The 19332-nt window shown below is 42.8% G+C and overlaps 1 protein-coding gene across 1 annotated transcript in view; it reads right to left on the minus strand.

Moving 5' to 3' along the window:
* The window catches only part of LOC135196298 (replication factor C subunit 1-like), a 110253-nt gene that overhangs the window by 7595 nt on the left and 83326 nt on the right, over nt 1–19332 (minus strand). The window contains exons 7-10 of the mRNA XM_064223006.1: nt 16521–16708; nt 16096–16336; nt 15558–15626; nt 7822–7968 (exon numbers count right to left, since the gene is read on the minus strand). Of these exons, the coding sequence (XP_064079076.1) occupies nt 7822–7968; nt 15558–15626; nt 16096–16336; nt 16521–16708 (645 nt within the window). The remainder of the gene's footprint in view (nt 1–7821; nt 7969–15557; nt 15627–16095; nt 16337–16520; nt 16709–19332) is intronic.

A 19332-nucleotide genomic window follows, 5' to 3' on the forward strand; every position in this document is an offset into this window, starting at 1 on the left:
TACAATATAAAACATGTCACAGCAACTACAATAAACTGAAAACTTTGGGAGGCTTTTCGTTTGATATGCAACTTTTTAATAACATTAGTAGTTTATACAAACTCATTTGTAACATAACTTATTTTGTGTACTGCACAAAATCCGAAAAGAAAAAAAAAAGATGCCTGGTTTTGCCTTGCGAAAACACCAAACAGAGGGTCATGTCAGTAAATCAGGCAAAATAAAAATTTTTAACTGTTATTCTTCAATCATGGAGCATGTGTATCTATACATTTTGAAATGTGTCAAGTGAGTGACCACTAGTCTATACATAACAGGATGCCATAATGAGGTAGTTAAGGAGAGTGGTATTTTTAAGATTATAATCAGGTTTATTCAACTGATATATTTCATAAATTTAATAAGTATATTTTTATAATAAAATGGTTTTATACATACATATACTGACCAAGTAATTACTTAGCTAATAATTATGATCGCATGGCATCCTAATCTCAAAAATTTAAAAACAAGTGACTGTTGCAAGCGACCAAAGCCAATGGCACCATTCTTATTTATTATTGCAGTCCAAGAAAATCAGAGGGGAGGAGGGTGGGATCTGATTTAGTAATTACTTAGTAAGTATATACGTATGTAAATAACCTCATTTTATTATAAAAATATCTTTATATAAGTAACTTACCCTTACCAAGTAATTACTTAGCTGAATCCCATATTGCAAGGGGGTGGGATGAATAGACTAAACTAATTTAATGCACTAACTGTTATTGCTGAACTAGGGGAGTGGCTAACAGTGACTGAGTGTTTGTCACTGCTTACCTGGTAAGAGAGCTACAGTGGGAGATGCTGCCTCTGGTGGCGCGGCAGCAGGCCAGGAGTCGCCTCTACATCAGTGGAAGTCTTGCAATGGGGCAGCTGCCTGACTACTGACAAGACGTAATAAAGAAAATATATGCCCTTGCCCTGGGCACAGTACCATCATAACAACAAAGATCAGAGAACACACTTGTCACCATCCAACAAATGATACTAACAAACTACTTACCCACTAACAAACTGGGGAGTCGTCAGAGTACCTAGTAACCCCGAGGCTGCCCAATAATTCAACATCGTTACCACAAGGAGACGAGATAGAAGAGAGAGAGAGAGATTGTGTCTCTCCTATGTTTCCTCACCCAATACCATGCCAGCCACCACCAAAGGGCCAAGGATAATGAAATTTTCGAACACTGTTTCCATTTCTTTCAAATAATGCAACGCAAAGATAGACTTACACCTCCAATAAGTTGATTGAAGGACAGACGAGAGTGATGAGTTATGTTTGAAGGACAGACGAGAGTGACAAGTTATGTTTGGAGGAGAGAGAAGTGGCTATTGCTCTGACCTTATGAACTCTGACTTTAAGCAACAGAAAGAGTTCTCGATCCGGGAGTGTTCTTCGGATATCAGGTCTAATTAAGACCGCAAGGGCATTCTTAGAAAGCAGATGGGGATTCTTGACAGAACACCAGAGGTTACTCAAAGGTCCCCTGATCATCTCAGTTCTATCCTGGCAGCACCTCAATGCCCTATATTGTGTAGCTTAGCTCACTTATGCAATTACTCATAGCTAAGGCTACGAGGAACAGTTTTATGTAATAGGTGCCTGAGGGAAGCGGACTTGGGGGGCTCGAAGGGAGGGCCCACAAGCCACTTAAGGACTACATCCAAGTCCCAAGATAACACTGCAGACTTCTGTTTGGATGCACCAAAAGACTTCAAGAGGATATCAAGATCTTGATTAGTTGAGAAATCCAGATTACGATGCTTAAAAACAGCAAAAAGCATGGCCCAGTAACCTTTAATGGTGGATGATGAAGACCGCGTTCCTAAAAGAGTCATCCACTCCAGGGCCAAACATAACGAGAGAGAGAGGAACTTGTTGACCATCTGAATGCAATTTGCGACTCTTGGGGACAGGAAAGCCTGAGAAGTCCGAGAGTTGAGAATCATCCATAAATAAAGAATCTCCTGAGCTGGAACCAACTGGTACTTCTCAAGATTTAGAAGCATTCTCAATTCTTGAAGAGTTGGAGAGTTGTTAGAAGGTCCTTCATGCACTTTTCCTTCGATAGAGTGAAGAAGCCAGTCATCTAGATAAATGCTGATGTTGATGACTGCTAGATAAAGCCATTTGGCAAGAGGAGAGAACTTGAGGGGTTGTGGAGAGGCCAAAGCATAGGACCAAAACTGAAAGACCTTTCCTTGGAAGGTGAACCTGAGGTACTTCCTGGGCACTGGATGAAAGGATATATGAAAATACACTCCTGCATAGTCAGAGTGATTATCCAATCGCCAAGATGAATGGAACCCATGACTGACTGGCTCATTGCCTTCTTGGACTTGGTCTTTTCTAAGAAGCGAGTGAGGGCAATTAATTCTAGTACCAGTCCTCAGCCCCCCGATGTCTTGGGAACTACGAATAGGTGGTTGTAAAACCTGTGGGAGTGGACCTCTTCTACTTCTATGGCATTCTTCAGAATGCCATAGAAGAAGTATAAGATAATTTCTTCAAAAGAACCACATGCCTCTCTCAGCCTCTTGAGAATGCCATCAACGCAAGGGGAGAGGAGACTAAAGGATGGTTCTCTGAAAACTGGATGCAGTAGCCCTCCTTTAATACCCTGGCAATCCATGTTTCTGCTACTCTGTGAGGACTTCTGGCTCACTTCTTAAACTGAGGCTTGGAGGAGGAGTGCTTCTTGAGGGACTTCGACTGGAAGCACAGGTTGGAGCAGGGGCTAGCTTGAGACTGGGGTCTCTTTCCACTAAAGGGATGCTGCTGAAGTGTTGAGATGAACTTCTGACGAAAGGGCGCCGTCGAAGAAGACTTAAGGCAATGTGAAGACTGTCAGAAAATCCTGGGTAGACTTCTTCTGCAGATCTGAAGCAATCTTCTCTACCATGGCCTGAGGGAAGAAATGAGAAGGGTCCAGAGACAGGAAAAGCAAGGCAGACTTCTGCGGCGACAACCCCAACAAGCGAACGAACACCAAAGGTCCCTCTGCTTCAGCAACCCAAAGGCGAAGAGATGCAAGCCCCGAAGAACCGTATCAAACGGTTTATCAGCACATGAAAGCACGCCCAGGTATGCAGAAGTGGTATCCTCTATTCCTTTGGCATGTTTATCTTCTTAGCGAGGCTCCCACTGTCCAGTCCATGAAACTGAACACCTCGAAAACCTTAAAAAGATTCTTCATGAAGTGGTCTAACTCTGCGGAAGAGAAGAAAATCCTGGTTGAAGCGAAAGCTGTGTGATGCGAAGAGTCAATGAGGCTAAAGAAGTCCCATTGGGAGAAGGCAGCAACTACTAGGGAGGGGGCTTCTTTGGTATCATAATGCCTATAGGTTCTCTTGATCAAATGAGAAGGAGGGTGCGCAAGTCACCTTCCCTTGCTCTCTCTTCATTAAGAACCACTTTGTGACAACTTTCAAGGTTTTCTTTGTTAAGGTAGAAAGAACCATCTTGGGCAGGAGAGAGAAATCAAGCTGAGTCTTCGACATCAGGAACGTGGAGGCAGGAGACAAGGAGTAGCTGGCGTGAAAAACCAGGATAATTCTCTTTTAAGCAGAGAGTTGTGCAGTCTTGTTCCGTATCCTCTTTGTCCTCCAATGAAACCGGAGATAGGTCACTAGAAGTCTTGGCGTTGCAAGTCCACAGCAGTCACAGGTGCGGGATAAACAGGAGCGGGAGCAGGAAGCGTGGGAGTGAGAGCAGGAAGCACAAGAGCGAGAGCTGGGAGCTGGGAGCTAGAGATGGGGGTGCGGCCGGGACTGGGCTCTAAGATGTGGGAGCCTCGTGACGAGACAGTAGCTCAGGCGACAGGTGACTAGCATGGAGCTTCTGGCACTTAGCGTTCTTAGAAGACTGCACAGGTGAATCCCATGGATGAGCCAGTACCTGTACAGGTGCATACACTGAAGGAACTACCCTGTAGCTACATGAAGGGAGAGCGATGTCGGAGGTGTCTTTATGCCACTTGATCTGCACGGGAGACTCGACAGCTGAACCAAGCATATGACTTTTCAATGGCCTAGAAGAGTTCAGGTAGCGTCTACGACCCCCATGATCGAACTCCGAATCTGAACTGGAAGATAAATGGCGCACATTCACTGACATGCCTTTCCAATGGCAGTCAGTGAATCCTGAGATTTAACAACAGGATCGACAGAGGGGGCAGCAACCTGTGGGCAAACCCCATCAGCCTCCCTTGGACCTTCGGTATTGTCTTCTTCCTGGTGCAGGGGAGCGGGACAGTGACCTTCGTCTAGGAGAACCGACAGGACAAGAAGCCACTTCCTCCACTGACACTTCACTGGGTACTTTATCACTGATCATTTTATTCCCACAGCCACTCTCAATGAGGACTTTAAGGGAAGCCCCCAACATAGATACAGAACTTACAACTAGGCTAAACTTCTTGTAAAATTTAGAATTAACCCTAGATTCGAGACTGGCAATGGCACCGGGTTCAGAAGCATGGGAGCTGAGCATGGGAGTAGAAGGGGGAAGAGAAGGACTGAGGATGGGAGAAAGGTTATTATCAGGAGCAAAAGGAAGAACAAGGCCCGAGTCTGCCTTAGGCGTAGGGGAAGAATCCCTACTAATAGCGGACCTACTTTCGGCATGAGCAGCCGCCTTTCGAATCCTATTCTTCTCCAGCATATTCAGGTCAAGAAGCTTCCACCTACTCTCATCCCAGTCCTTACACTCATCTACATTCATCACAAGTAAGCTCTCTCAAACAAATCTGGCCCCTACACGTTGCACAAAGTATGTACGTCATAGCATAGCTTGGTCAACCTAGTCTTGCAACCTTCACTACAATAGCAAAGACTGGAAGCACTAGAATGAGACATACTAAATAACTAAAGCTAATTGTGAAAGAAGCTAAAGATGCAATTCAAACCAAGCCGAAGGCAACAATAAAAAAAAACTAAAAAAGGTACGTCACCAACTTCAGCAAAAAACAGCAAACATGAACTCAGGAGCAAGACGACGTGTTGTCGATTGCATGGCATAAGAATGATGCAGTTGGCGGGGCCTGTCACCCCGGCTCTGGAAGTTACTTGTTCGCGAATTTTTTAATTTAGGGTGCCGTGTGAGCATAATAGTTTGCTAAGTAATTACTTGGAAAGTCACTTATATAAAAAGAGTATAATAAATAAGCTATATGTATACTAAATATCCTAGTAAAGATACAGTATGAGTATTTCTTTTTCACTTTCTCTCTCTTAAACATAAAACTTTATTAATACTACACTATACTGTACATGAAAAAGAGCATATTTTACAATACTGTACTGTATTGAATATAATTTAGTAAATAATCAACAATTTATGTTAAATATTGGTATAGTACATGGCCAACAACACTATACAGTATTACAGTAAAACTTTAGGTCTGGGGGTAAAAAATTATTTGCCAATTCTCAGTTTTAAAGAGGAGCTCATGTCCCTAATCCCTGTAAAATTCGAGGGGCAACTGTACAAGGGAACACTAAAGTAAGTGGGAGCATATAAATACGTATACAAGAACTGATGTAAGAGCCGAGACCCCGGAGTTGGGAACATATCCAGGATAAGGATATGAAAAAGGCTCCACATAAGAAGTACAAGCAGGAGTAGCAGCTTCAAGGACAGGCTCTGCGCAAGCAGTTACTGAGGTACTGACTGGTGGCATGACCTGCTGGAGGGGCTACAAAACTAAAGGCTGCAATCAGCTAATGTACTGATGAACTGATAGCAGCAAAAAACCAACCTACAATGCAAATGCAACCTTCATCCTAAGCTTGGCTAAGAAGTTACCATTGGCAAATCAAAGGAAGAACATTGGCATGAATGGACCACAATGTAGCAAGTAAGGAGAAAGCAAATGTAGCAGATAGCAAGATAAGCAAATCTCTACAAGGGGTGGTCTAGAAACTTTTGGGAGAAGACATCCTTAAGCAAGAACTTGACTTAGCAATCAGGTTTGAGAATAAGGAAGGTTCATTAGAGCGATGCAGATCCCTCAAAGCATCAGGATGAGACAGAAGCTTTGCCAGATGTCACACATCAAGAAGCAATGAGACAAATCCAACGACTTGCTAAATGCCAAAGCACCCCTATGCTCATGAGATTTCATCTTATCAAAATTTGTTGCTAATCACCTACATTACTTGAAGACTTCTGCTAGGCTACAATTTCAGGAGTGACATATTTTGTAGATAAATCTCTTGAACTGAATTATACACATGAAAAACAAGAAAGCTTATGCTAGAAATTATAGAATTACTATTGGCTAATAGATATCTTGAATTTTCATATTTAGGTTGAAGTGTGGGGCCTATTTTCACTTGAAAGGTTTACACTTACCAAGCCATAATGTCATAATAATGACAGTTACTTTGAAGATGACAAACGAGATATTCTTATGATTATGGTGCTATATTTAGGATATATGAAAAATGACAAAATTTCTAACACAATTTGTATTTTCATAGCTACAAACCTAAGGTCTAAACAATAGGATCATTTCTAGCACCTAGCTGGATGCCGGTTAAATCGCAGATGAAAGCAAGGAATCTTATGAGATCTGGCAATAAGGGCATATATCGGGTGAACAGTGGTCTAGGACCACTCATCTACGCCACCACGTCATTCTTTTCTTAACCGCCTGGGTGAGAATTGTGGTTGACCTCTCTTGGCCTTTACCCAGTTCATAGCCTGTTTTACGTGTGTGTGTGTGTGTGTGTGTGTGTGTGTGTGTGTGTGTGTGTGTGTGTGTGTGTGTGTGTGTGTGTGCACGCACGCGCGCCATTATTATGGCTTCTTCTGCTCCATCTCGGCCCCGGAACTTCAGGTTTTCCGTGTTCTCGTTTTTTGGCTTCGGCTGTGACCGATCCCCATGTCACTTGTATAGGTGTCGCTCTAATGTTTGTACAATAACGAATCCCTGCATGTAATGCCATGTGTGGCCTAGAGAGCAGTGGAGGTTATTTTATAGTAAGATGGAGCATCGTAGAGTTTCTACTCTCCCTTTTTGGGAAGGGTTTTCTTCGTCTCCTGCTGCTGTAATACCCCATACTAGTGTTGTGACTTTGTCCCCTTCCTTTTCTTCCAGCGATTCGTTGCTGAAGTATCGGGAGGCCCTCAGGCTGATTTAAGTAATGTCGCCCCTTCTTCAACTGGAGAAGGTTGCTAGACAAAAAGTGATGACAGAGCTAAACCAGAAACAATAAAGAAATTTGACATAGATATGACCAAAATATCTCAAAATACATATAGTAGGTCAAAGGGAGTACCCCCTTTCCCTTATTGCAAATACTCTAATACTCAAGTGTGAATTACATGGAACATTTACTGTAGATGGTAATAAGATTTCTAGCATATTTCTCTTTACCCCAGCTTCAGTGCTTTCCACCAATTACTTTTCCTTCACTCTATTTGATCCAATCCCTCCTAACTGCATAACGACTTGAAACTTCAATTACTCCAATTTATGCTTCTTTTAAGAAGGAATCCTTCATGATATCCGAATGTAAGTCTCAAAATTTGACTCTGTAATCTTGTCAATCTATAATTAAAAATTCCCAAATACCCTCAAAGCTTTTTCATATTTACATATTCTAACAACAAAAAACAGTTCCAACAACTTTCTGATATTCTTCTATTAAAAGTGCATCAAATTTAATTTCTATTTAAGACAACAAATTAGAAAAAATTCTAATTTACAAAAAACAGAAGCTTCTGAAAACTCATAATATGTAGTAACATTTTCCTAAAAATACCTTACATACCTCCAGCGTATCCAGCAAGATTTTTGTTTGAAAGTAACTCTGCTACCACCTCATCTAGTCGCCGTTTTGATCGAGCATCAGAAGCATTGAGCTCAACAAAGTCAAACCCAGCTTCTTTACACACTAGATGAGCTGTTGTGGTTTTACCTTAAAAAGTAAAGAATAAGTGAGATTAAACATATACCAGGTAACAAGAATTTCAAGAACAACATTTTGAATGATTGTACAGTTTAGTAAAACCTCAATATATTGGATTCTGCTAAACAAAATAGTCTATCATGCAATCAAAGCAAAGAAAGATATATACTATTCTGAAAATGACTTAAATTGGACAGCCAGCAATGTATGGAATTTGGCAGTGTTTGAGTGACAGCAGTACTTGACACTGAGAAAACTTTATTTCAAGTATCAAGAGGCAAATTTACTACTTTATACTACATTTATCATGAATGTGCTGCAATAAAATGATATTGTTATTTTACAATAAAGTTTTGTACATACTTACCTGGCAGATATATACGATTGATGGCCCTCCCAGCCTCCCCTCAGGAGACAGGTGGAAGAAAAATTATGACTGGAAAGGGGGATTGGTTCATACACCTGCCACCCAGCGGCGGGTGGGGTAGATCACCTGACCTACCTGTCGCATTTGCCGCGAGTTTTGAATTCTGTCGTGACGTCAGAGACGTAAGCTAAGTATATATCTGCCAGGTAAGTATGTACAAAACTTTATTGTAAAATAACAATATCATTTTTGTACATGAACTTTCCTGCCAGATATATACTTAGCTGATTGACACCCTTGGTGGAGGGAAAAAGACAGAGGTAACAAGGAAAAAGGGGAAACAACATCTGTTGTAGGATACTAACAAACCTTGGTTCTTACCTGATAAGGCTGAAGACTTCATAGTTACTGTCTATTAGTCTGCAAAGCCTGAAGAGCTACAGCGAGGGCGTGACCTACAGCTGAAAAGACTCTTTGGGTCTACCGAAGGGATTTGATATCCACTTACTCAGTAGAATCCAAGTCGGATCATGTCAATGGGGATTCGCCCTCTTAAATGACAGAGCCTGACCACTACCAATGCAGGGAGCTCTAGCACAAACAGATCACCTAACCATTCTAAATGTTAGCAATACGAATAGAAAGAGATGCCTACCCGCATCCTCTTTCAAACAACCATAAAAACACAACACAAACAATAGGGGAAAAAATTTACAAAGGATATGCTTCAGCTCCCTGCCCCAGCACCGAATCCGCCGATACATACGGGCCTAACGCGAAGCACTTCTCGTAAGTAATCTTGACGTCTCTAAGGTAGTGGTTCGTGAATACTGAATTGCATCTCCAGAATGTTGCTTTCATCAGATTCTGGAGTGACATATTCTTGTTGAAAGCCAAGGACGTCGCAATGGCTCTTACCTCGTGAGCCTTGACTTTCAAAAGCTTGAAGTGATCCTCACCGCAAGCCAAATGTGCTTCCTTCACGAGGCTTCTAATAAAGAAGGACAAAGCATTTTTAGACGATGGTCTACTGGGATCCTTAACAGAGCACCAAAGTCTGTCCTTAATGCCCTTAAGAGACTTCTTCCGCTGGAGGTAGTATCTTAAAGTCCTCACAGGGCAAAGAGTTCTTTCTGGCTCTTCCCCTACCAGGGGAGCTAAGCCTGGAACCTCAAAAACTCCTTGGCCAAGGATTTGAGGGGTTCTCGTTCTTAGCTAAAAAAGAAGGAAGGAAGGAACAAATCACGGAATCTCCTTTGAAACCTACCCTTCCTTCTAGAGCATGAAGCTCACTAACTCTTTTGGCAGATGCTAAAGCCAAAAGAAACAGAGCCTTCTTCGTAAGATCCTTGAAAGAAGATGACTGGGGAGGTTCGAACTTCGAGGACCTCAGGAAACGAAGAACCACGTCCAGGTTCCAGCTCGGAATTTGAGACGAGGGTTTCTTGCAAGTTTCAAAAGATCTTAGCAGATCATGTAGATCTTTGTTGTTGGAGATATCTAAATTCCTGTGCCTAAACACAGCTGCTAACATGCTCCGATATCCTTTGATGGTCGAAACTGCAAGACCACATTTTTCCCTGAGAAAAACCAGGAAATCTGCGATTTGGGTCACAGAGGTACTGGAAGAGGAAAGCTTCTGGTTTCTGCACCAACGGCGAAAGACGTCCCACTTCGACTGGTAGACTAACTAAGGGTCGAGGGCCTTCTAGCTGATGCGATAGCCTTCGCTGCCTTAGCTGAAAACCCCTTCGCTCTGACAAGACTTTTGACAGTCGAAAGCCAGTCAGATTGAGAGCGGGGAGGTTTCTGTGATACCTGTCGAAGTGGGGTTGTCTGAGCAGATCTACTCTTTGTGGAAGAGCTCTTGGAAAGTCCACTAGCCATTCCAGTACCTCTGTGAACCAATCTTGGGCCGGCCAGAATGGAGCTACCAGCGTCATCCTTGTCGCTTCCGAGGCCGCAAACTTTCTGAGTGTTTGACTCAGAATCTTGAATGGAGGAAAAGCATAGACGTCCAGACCTCGCCAGTCTAGGAGGAAAGCATCGACTGACACTGCTCCTGGGTCCGAGATCGGGGAGCAGTAGAGGTCTATTCTCTTGTTCTTTGCTGTCGCAAAAAGGTCGATATGAGGTCTGCCCCATAACCTCCACAGGTCCTGGCAAACTTCTGAGTGCAGAGTCCACTCCGAGGGGAGCACTTGATTCCTCCTGCTCAGGAGATCGGCTCTGACATTCCTTTCTCCCTGTACGAACCTGGTGAGGAGAACGATCTTCCTTGCCTGAGACCACAACAGCAAGTCCTTCGCTGTTTCGTACAGGGAGAAAGAGTGTGTCCCCCCCTGCTTTCTTATGTAAGCCAAGGCTGTGGTGTTGTCCGAGTTGACCTGAACTATAGCATTTCGGACGTGGGGCTCGAAGGCTTTTAACGCCAACCACACTGCCATCAACTCTTTGTTGTTGATGTGCCAGGACACCTGTTCCCCCTCCCAGGTGCCTGACACTTCTCTTGACCCTAGGGTCGCACCCCAACCCGTCTCCGACGCGTCGGAAAACAATACTTGGTTCGGGTTTGGCATGTACAGAGACAGACCTTCTGCAAATCGGAGAGGATCTGTCCACCACAGAAGGTCCTTCTTGATTCCTTTTGATATCCTGAAGGAGAATTCCAGGTCTAGAGAGAGACACCTCCAGTTCCGGTAAAGGAAGAATTGGAGAGGTCTGAGATGCAACCTTCCTAGAGAAACTAATTGCTCCAGCGAGGAAAGTGTCCCCAACAGACTCATCCACTCCCTCGCTGTGCATGCATCTTTCTCTAGGAAGGTCGTTAGTTTCTCTTGGCAACGAGCAATCCTCTCTGGTGACGGATATGCCCGAAAATCCGGAGAAACCATCCGAATCCCCAGATATATCAGCTCTTGACTGGGGATTAATTGTGACTTCTGGAAGTTCACCAGAAGCCCCAACGAACTTGCTAAAGTCAGTGTCTTTTGTAGGTCCTCCAGACATCTTTCTTGTGAGCTTGCTCTGATCAGCCAATCGTCTAGATAGAGAGACAGCCTCACTCCCTCCAAATGTAGCCACTGCGCTACATTCTTCATTAAACCCGTGAAAACTTGAGGGGCTGTCGAAAGGCCGAAGCACAAGGCCCTGAATTGGAAGATCTTCCCTCCCATCATGAATCTTAGAAACTTCCGTGAAGAAGGATGGATAGGCACATGGAAGTAAGCGTCCTGAAGATCTAGGGACACCATCCAGTCCCCTGGACGAAGAGCCGCCAACACTGAAGAAGTTGTCTCCATGGCGAACTTCCTTTTTTCTACGAAGACATTCAGGGCGCTTACATCCAGAACCGGTCTCCATCCTCCTGAGCTCTTGGGAACTAGGAACAGTCTGTTGTAAAAACCCGCAGAATGAGGATCTTTCACTAGTTCTATCGCCTCCTTCTCCAGCATAAGATCTACTGCTAGAGAGAGGGCTTGATTCATGATGGGGTCCTTGTACTTGGCTACCAACTCCCTCGGAGTCGTTGTCAACGGAGGTCTTGATAAGAAGGGAATGAGGTAGCCTTTGCGGACAATCGAGAGTGACCAGTTGTCCGCCCCTTTCTGGGCCCAGACGTCGGCAAACTTCAGAAGTCTGGCACCCACTGATGTCTGGAGGACTTGAATCCTACTTCTTCCCTCTGATGGATCTAGAGAAGGTCTTCCCTCGTTTAGTGGGTCTAGATCCTCTAGAGGAAGAAGCTCTGGCAGGAGGGACTCCTCGAAAGGGCTCCTGCCTAACTGGAGTCTCTCTCTTGGTTTTAGCTTGGAAAGAAGAGTGAGGCTTCCTGGTAGACTGGGCTAGCATGTCCTGTGTAGCCTTAGCTGAAAGGGCACAAGAAACATCCTGAACGATCTTCTTAGGGAAGAGTTGAGGAGAGAGCTGAGAATACAGGAGAGAGGCTCTCTGAGCATGCGATACTGATTTCGTCAGGAACGAACAGTACACAGATCTCTTCTTGATCACTCCCGCTCCGAAAAGTGAAGCTATTTCACTCGATCCATCCCTCACTGCCTTGTCCATACACGTGAGAACACTGATAAGATCCTCAGGAGAAATGGAATCCGGGGTCTGCGTCTTCTTGGCCAAAACGCCCAAAGACCAGTCTAGGAAGTTAAACACCTCCAGGACTCGGAACATTCCCTTCAACAGGTGGTCAAGCTCATTCATCCCCCATGTCGTCTTAGCAGACATGAGGGCAGAGCGTCGAGAGGAATCCACCAGTGAAGAGAAGTCCGAGTCTGCCGAGGATGGAAGAACGAGGCCCAAGGGTTCTCCCGATTCATACCAGAATCCTAGTTTCCCAGTAAGCTTAGAAGGAGGGAAAGAGAACACCGTCTTCCCTTTCTCTTCCTTCGAAAGAAGCCACTCACCAAAACCTCTAAGCGCCTTCTTCATAGAGATTGCAGGCTTCATCCTGACACAGGATGAAACCTTCGAAGTTTTCGAAGTCGAAAATAACGAAAGAGGCGAGGGCGGGGCGACAGGGGAAAGGCGTCTCCAAATTCCTGAAGCAACAGGTCCGTCAACCGCTTGTATGAAGAAACGGAGGAATCTTTAGGAATTTCTTCTTCCGAGGGATCCTGTTCTTCTTCCGCCGAAGATCCTTCACGATCCTTACGATGAAAGGCTGTCTTGTCCTCAGCTGAGAGTCCATCCTTGGAAGAATGTCTGGAAGAACTCTGACATCTAACCGGGGAAGTTATAACTTCCGTTGAGCTTCGCCTGAAAACTCCTTCTTGTTCAGGATGAGGGCGCATTCTAGGCTCTTGGCGCCTAACGAACGCAGGGCGAAAATCTGGCGAAGAGCGCCTATCAGGCGAAGAGCGCCTATTAGGCGAAGAGCGCCTATTAGGCGAAGAGCGCCTATTAGGCGAAAAGCGTCTATCAGGCTCCTGGCGCCTGTCTAAAGGAGAGCGGCTGCCTGGCGAAGAGCTCCTGTCATGCGGGAAGCGATTATCAGGCTCTTGGCGCCTGCTGCGAGGAGAGCGAATCTCTGGCGACGAGCGCCTACCAGGCGAGAAGCGTCTGACAGATTCCCGGCGCCTAACTCGAGGAGAGCGAAAATCGGGAGAAGAGCGCCTTGAAGGAGAAGAGCGCCAACCAGGCTCTTGGTGCCTGCTAAGCGAAGGGCGGCTGACAGGAGAAGAGCGCCTGTCTACCAAAGGGCGTCTGGTCACAGGAGAGCGAAAGCCTGAAGGAGAGCGGCTACCATGAGAAAAACGCCTACCAGGCTCCTGGCGTCTGCCAGCGGGAGAGATCCTGTCTCGAGACGAGCGCCTGTCAGGAGAGGCTCGTCTACGGGAAGCATGCCCCTTGTCCGACGGAGAAACGATGTCCGCAGGAGAGCGCCTCGTACTACGATCCACTCCTGGAGAGAGGGCGGTTACTGACGAATAGCGTAAGCCTGGAGAAGAGCGCCTGGACTCTTTACCGGGAGCGAGACGTCCTTCCTACGACCAGCATTCACAATCAAGGAGTCAGCCAGAGCCGTAATCTGCGCCTGCAGACTAGCCAACACACGTGTAGGAGACTTAACAAAGTCCTTCACGGGAGACGCAGCTCGATCCTTACTAGGAGAGCGAAACTCCAAAGAAAACCTCGGTTTCTTGACATCCAATCCAGGATTTTCCGAAAAAACTTCAGGGCTGGAGGGGAGAGCGGAAGAAGCCTGCCAGGCTCTCTTCGACGGCCGAGAAGCTTCCGAGGAGCTCCAACCACGTTTGGGCGAAGGAGAAGGCGAAGACGAGAAGCATTGCCGTAAGACTTCTCTCTTGGCGCGATCCAAGGTAGCCTGGGATCGAACATCAGGCGCTACCGAGGGGACGCCTGACCGGTGGGGGTTCTCCCTAACCTTCCTGCGGCTTTCGACTTTCTCCTCCACTGGGTCTGGGAGTCTGGAAGAGGTCTAGGCCTAGAAGCATTAGGGAGCCGATCAGACGCACCCTCCACTGCACTGGGATCACTGCACAAATTGCTATCACTCTTACCTTCTAGCACTTTAATTTTCAGCTCCATGCTGCGAATAGTGGCTCTCATAGTGTCCACCTCCGAAGGCGCATCTTCGGGTTCGGTGCAGGAAGCAGGGGCTGAAACTGGAAAAGGCGCTACGTCTACAACAGGGTTATCAACTTCAAACTCGCTAGCGCGAGACCTACTAGAACTCCTAGATGAAGCTTTCCTAACCTTGTCCTTCTCAAGCTTTCTTACATAAGAAGAAAGCGCCTTCCATTCTTCTTCATTCAAATTACCACATTCATTACAAGGGTTAATAAATGAGCAGTCATTCCCCCTACACCTCATGCATACTGTGTGAGGGTCTACCGCAGCTTTCGGTAGCCTCACCTTACAATCGGTAACAGAACAAACTCTGAACATAGTTGATTTCTTAATTTCCAAATCAGACATAATGAAATTCCAAGAATAATCAAAAGAATAATCCAAAACCGGTCCACAAATCGCAAATGCCAAGCCAAGGAGCAGGTACTTCACCAAAAGTCCGTTGAAACAATCCAGGGCGAAAACGAGTAATAATTCAAAATCGAGAGGTATCGACAACAGATGTAGTCGACACCGGCGACAGAAAAATTATGACTGGAAAGGGGGATTGGTTCATACACCTGCCACCCAGCGGCGGGTGGGGTAGATCACCTGACCTACCTGTCGCATTTGCCGCGAGTTTTGAATTCTGTCGTGACGTCAGAGACGTAAGCTAAGTATATATCTGGCAGGAAAGTTCATGTACAAAATGTACTATTACGCTTGCAGCTAACAACAGCACAGATCAAATTGAAAGCCACCCCAAAAGTTGAGAGTGAAACTTTCCTGGTAATTGAAACTTTATGCTAATGGACAGTCTCTTGCCCAGAATCCTTTATAGCGAGGTTCTGCTATATTCCTTAAAGATATCACACACTTCCTCAAGTTTACTTAGCTTTCACTAAGGAGTTAAAAAATAAAAATTCATTTAAATTAAACTAACTGGGATATACATCAAGTTGAAACATTCTGCAAAAACATATTCTGGAAAAGACTAAAGATCCTTCTTGAATTGACAACTGCACATAAAATTCTAAAATTCAAAAAAATATTCTATTTATATTAATGAAAGGTTTAAACAAATTAATTCTTCTTAAGACTTCATCACAAATTAATGTAGAATTCTATTGTTATCTACTTTGCTTACCAACACCAGGTGGTCCCGACAGCAAAGCACATTTAAAGAAGGCTCCGTTATCATCTTTGGCCCAAGGACCTGTTTAAAAGAAATCAAACTTAGAATCATTGACATATTTTTTATATACTAAATGTAAATTCTCCCTCAATATCAGATTCCTGACTGACAGAAAGAATGATCTCAAAAGAAAAATATACCACCCAGCCTACAAAAATAAAACATTGCAAGATCAACGTTTCACACATAATCATATCACGTATCTAGTAAACTTGAAAAAGGAAGACTAAGAGTGAGCACTCCAGCAGTAACATAGCAAATGATGCTACATTTCAAATCTTTAATAAATTTCATGTGAAAAAGTGACTTACTATTGACTTAATGCCAATCTGTAGAATTACAAAAACTGACACCCATCTAAAATAAATTTATCTAAAATGAAACCTATGAAAATCTTGTTTGAAAATTATTACTTCAAATCACATTTGGAAATAAAATAAATTACTTCTACCAAAGCAGCACAAACATTGGAATAATACATATAACATACTTGGTCTCACTAGCTTTTTGCCACCAAATTGGTTTTTCTTCCAGTTTTGCAACCACACTGACAGTTTTTTAACATTTGACTTGTCACCCTGCTGGCCGATGATATTCTTAACGTTAACTGGCTTGTATTTATCTACCCACATGAGTGTTTCCCCAGAGCGATCTTTGAGTTCTTGGGATGACACTGGTTGTGTTTTTGGTGAAGACGTTGATGACGACTGGCTGTTACCGTTCATAATTTTCTAAAATGATGATAAGGGGAGAAATGATAAAACTTAAGTTTCCTGAACCTTTAAAATATAATAATAATCAACCCTCATTTTATCACTATAAACATTGGCACACTATTTATCTTTGATTGAATTCTACATTAACAACACCTTTATATACATGTAACTTGTGACAAAAAAGCCAGACACAACTTACTTGCGAATCTTGACTACTCTGAGACAATGTAAAAGATTTTTGAGGACTAGATTTTGTACTCTTTGAACTGGAGAAATTCACAGGTGGTAAATCACTAGCTGCTTCATCAGAACCCGAATTCTTTGTAGGAATACTTGCTTTGTTACTTCTTTCAAATGCTTTAAGTTTACTTGCAGTTGATTTTTTCTCTGAAACATACAATTTGCTAAGGTTATAAAACACAATGTACTAATGTTATAAAACAATTTTATATATAGGTAAAAATGTAGTAGTTATAAAATATTAGCTTCTATAACCAAAAAAATATTGTTTAAAAAAATTTTTATATAAAATTAATATAAAATATAGATTTTATTAAAGTTTTTTATTCATACTTACCAAGTAATTACATAGCTACGGATTTCTAAGTACAGTAGTACCTCGAGATACAAAATTAATCCGTTCCGAGGCGCCCTTCGTATCATGAGGTTTTCGTATCTTGGACCACATTTTACATGTAAAATGGCTAATCCGTTCCAAGCCCTCCAAAAACACCCCAGTAAATTATATTTCCAGGCCTAAAACACATGTTCTAGGGTTACGACGCCGATCCGACAGAAGAAATATGACCCCAAAAGGCAAAATACTGTACATACTTGAGTAATATTCAACTGCATGTAATGTTCAACCCCATTTTTACTGCATATATTAGGACTTTAGCATATGTCCCTTAGCAATAAGCCTAGCCTATGTTAGCGGTTGCTACTGTAGCCTAGTCTATGATTCTGACATCTAAACTTAAGAAGCTAAAAGCTTAGAATCTGCCAATAAAATGTATAAATAATCAGTATGTACTCATTTCAAATAATTATTAATTAATCAATAACTATAATACAAAAAAAAAAAAAAAAAAAAAAAAAAAAACTTCCAATCGATTGTTTACATTCAGCTCTTACCCTCTTACGAGTACCGAACGAACGCCAAGCAATCACTTTTCCTAGGACACAGTAAGCCATAAATTTTCATTAGTATCTCTCTTCAACTAATGAAACTACCAAACAGTGTAATAACCATTCATTTCTATTCTTTATTCTATCTTTACCTGATGGAGATACAGAGTTACTGACAGCTATAATGAAACATATACGTAACGTAATATTAAAACAGAAGAAGAATTCTGAAAAATATGTATTTGTTGGCAGTCTGATTTATTTTATATTTTATGATATCTAATTCACAATTTTTTTATTAAATGTATTGCATGTACTCATTTCAAATAATTATTAAGTAACCATTGACTATAATAAACAAACAAAAAAAAGCTTCCAAACTTCTGTTTACATCCAGCACTTACGAGTATCGAATGATCGCCAAGCAATCACTTTACACAGTAAGCCATAAATTTTCATTATCTCTCTTCAACTACTGAAACTACCAAACAGTATAATAACCATTCATTTCTATTCTTTATTCTATCTTTACCTAAAGTTTTTTTTTATTAAATGTATTGCATGAATAAGTTTTTCAATTTACAGCATCCTTTTACCAATTGAATACTTAAAGCACAAGGGGTAGATGCTGACCAATAGGAGAGCAGGATCTTATGGGGTGACTAGCATCAGGAACCAATGGGAGAGCGGGAGGATGGTGGCGAGTTTACTCAGTTGGCGGTGCGGGAGTTTTAAAATTGTTCTCGGTGGTCCGGGCGAATCTCGGGACTTTACAGCAACAACCTTTCGTATCTTGAAAACTTTTCGTATGTAGAGCTGTAAAATTTTTCGTATTTGCTTTCGTATCTTGAGTTTTTCGTAAGTTGAGCCTTTCGTATGTTGAGGTACCACTGTACCAGTAGTAGCTAAAATGTCAAAATTGCAGTAGAGATTCTTTTGTTTTGGTGTAGGTCGGTAGCCCTGCTCACTACTGGGGGATGAGGTAAACAACACAGCAAATTAGCTCAATTTATTTATGCCTCATTATCCATGAGAGGGGAGGACGATGGGCTCCCATTCTGTAATTACTTGGTAAGTATAAATAAAACTTTGTTTTTTTAGAAATATATTTTTTATATAAGTTAACTTGCCAAGTAATTACGTAGCTGATTCCCAAATTGATAAGAGGTGGGATTCATGGAGGAAAATCTATTGCAATTTATAATTGATAATTGCATCCGAATGGGAAAATTTGCTAGCATTATCATAATGCTTGTTGTTTCCTTACCTGTTAGGAGAGCTATAGCAGTCAATACAGCCCTGGCTCAGCTCATCTCAACTAGTTGAGGTGTGGAGTTAGACCAGGGTCATCTACTACATAGTGGGGGTCTTACAGAGAGGAATTCACCAAGCGCTAGTAAAGCAGACATTGCTCCTGCCCTGGGAGCAGTACCATTAACAACACAAAGCCAGAATACCAAAAAAAACTACCTACACCAAAGATTAAAAACTACCACTCTACCAATGATTCTAGAAGGTATTCAGTATCAAGTACCCTAGGACTCCCCAGGACCTAACACCAGATTCAAGGCAAAGAGTATAGTTAGGAATAAAGAATTCCTGTTTCCTTCCCTAGATATGTGCCAGCCACTGCAAGTGGACCCAAGATACTGCAGCCATTAAAAAGTTTCAACATTACATAAATACAGGCACTCCCCAGCTTACAACGGGTTCAACTTACGCCAATCAGAGTTTATGACGGTTTTTCTGATATATCCATTTGAAAAAACGAAAAAAAAATACAGGCTGGGTGACGGCACTTTTCCCGACTTTACAGCGCTGCCCGCTTACGACGTTTTTCAAAAACTCATACTATAATAAAAATCCTTTCTAGTTTAGTACAG

This window comes from Macrobrachium nipponense, chromosome 17 (assembly GCF_015104395.2).
Source record: "Macrobrachium nipponense isolate FS-2020 chromosome 17, ASM1510439v2, whole genome shotgun sequence".
NCBI lineage: Eukaryota > Metazoa > Arthropoda > Malacostraca > Decapoda > Palaemonidae > Macrobrachium > Macrobrachium nipponense.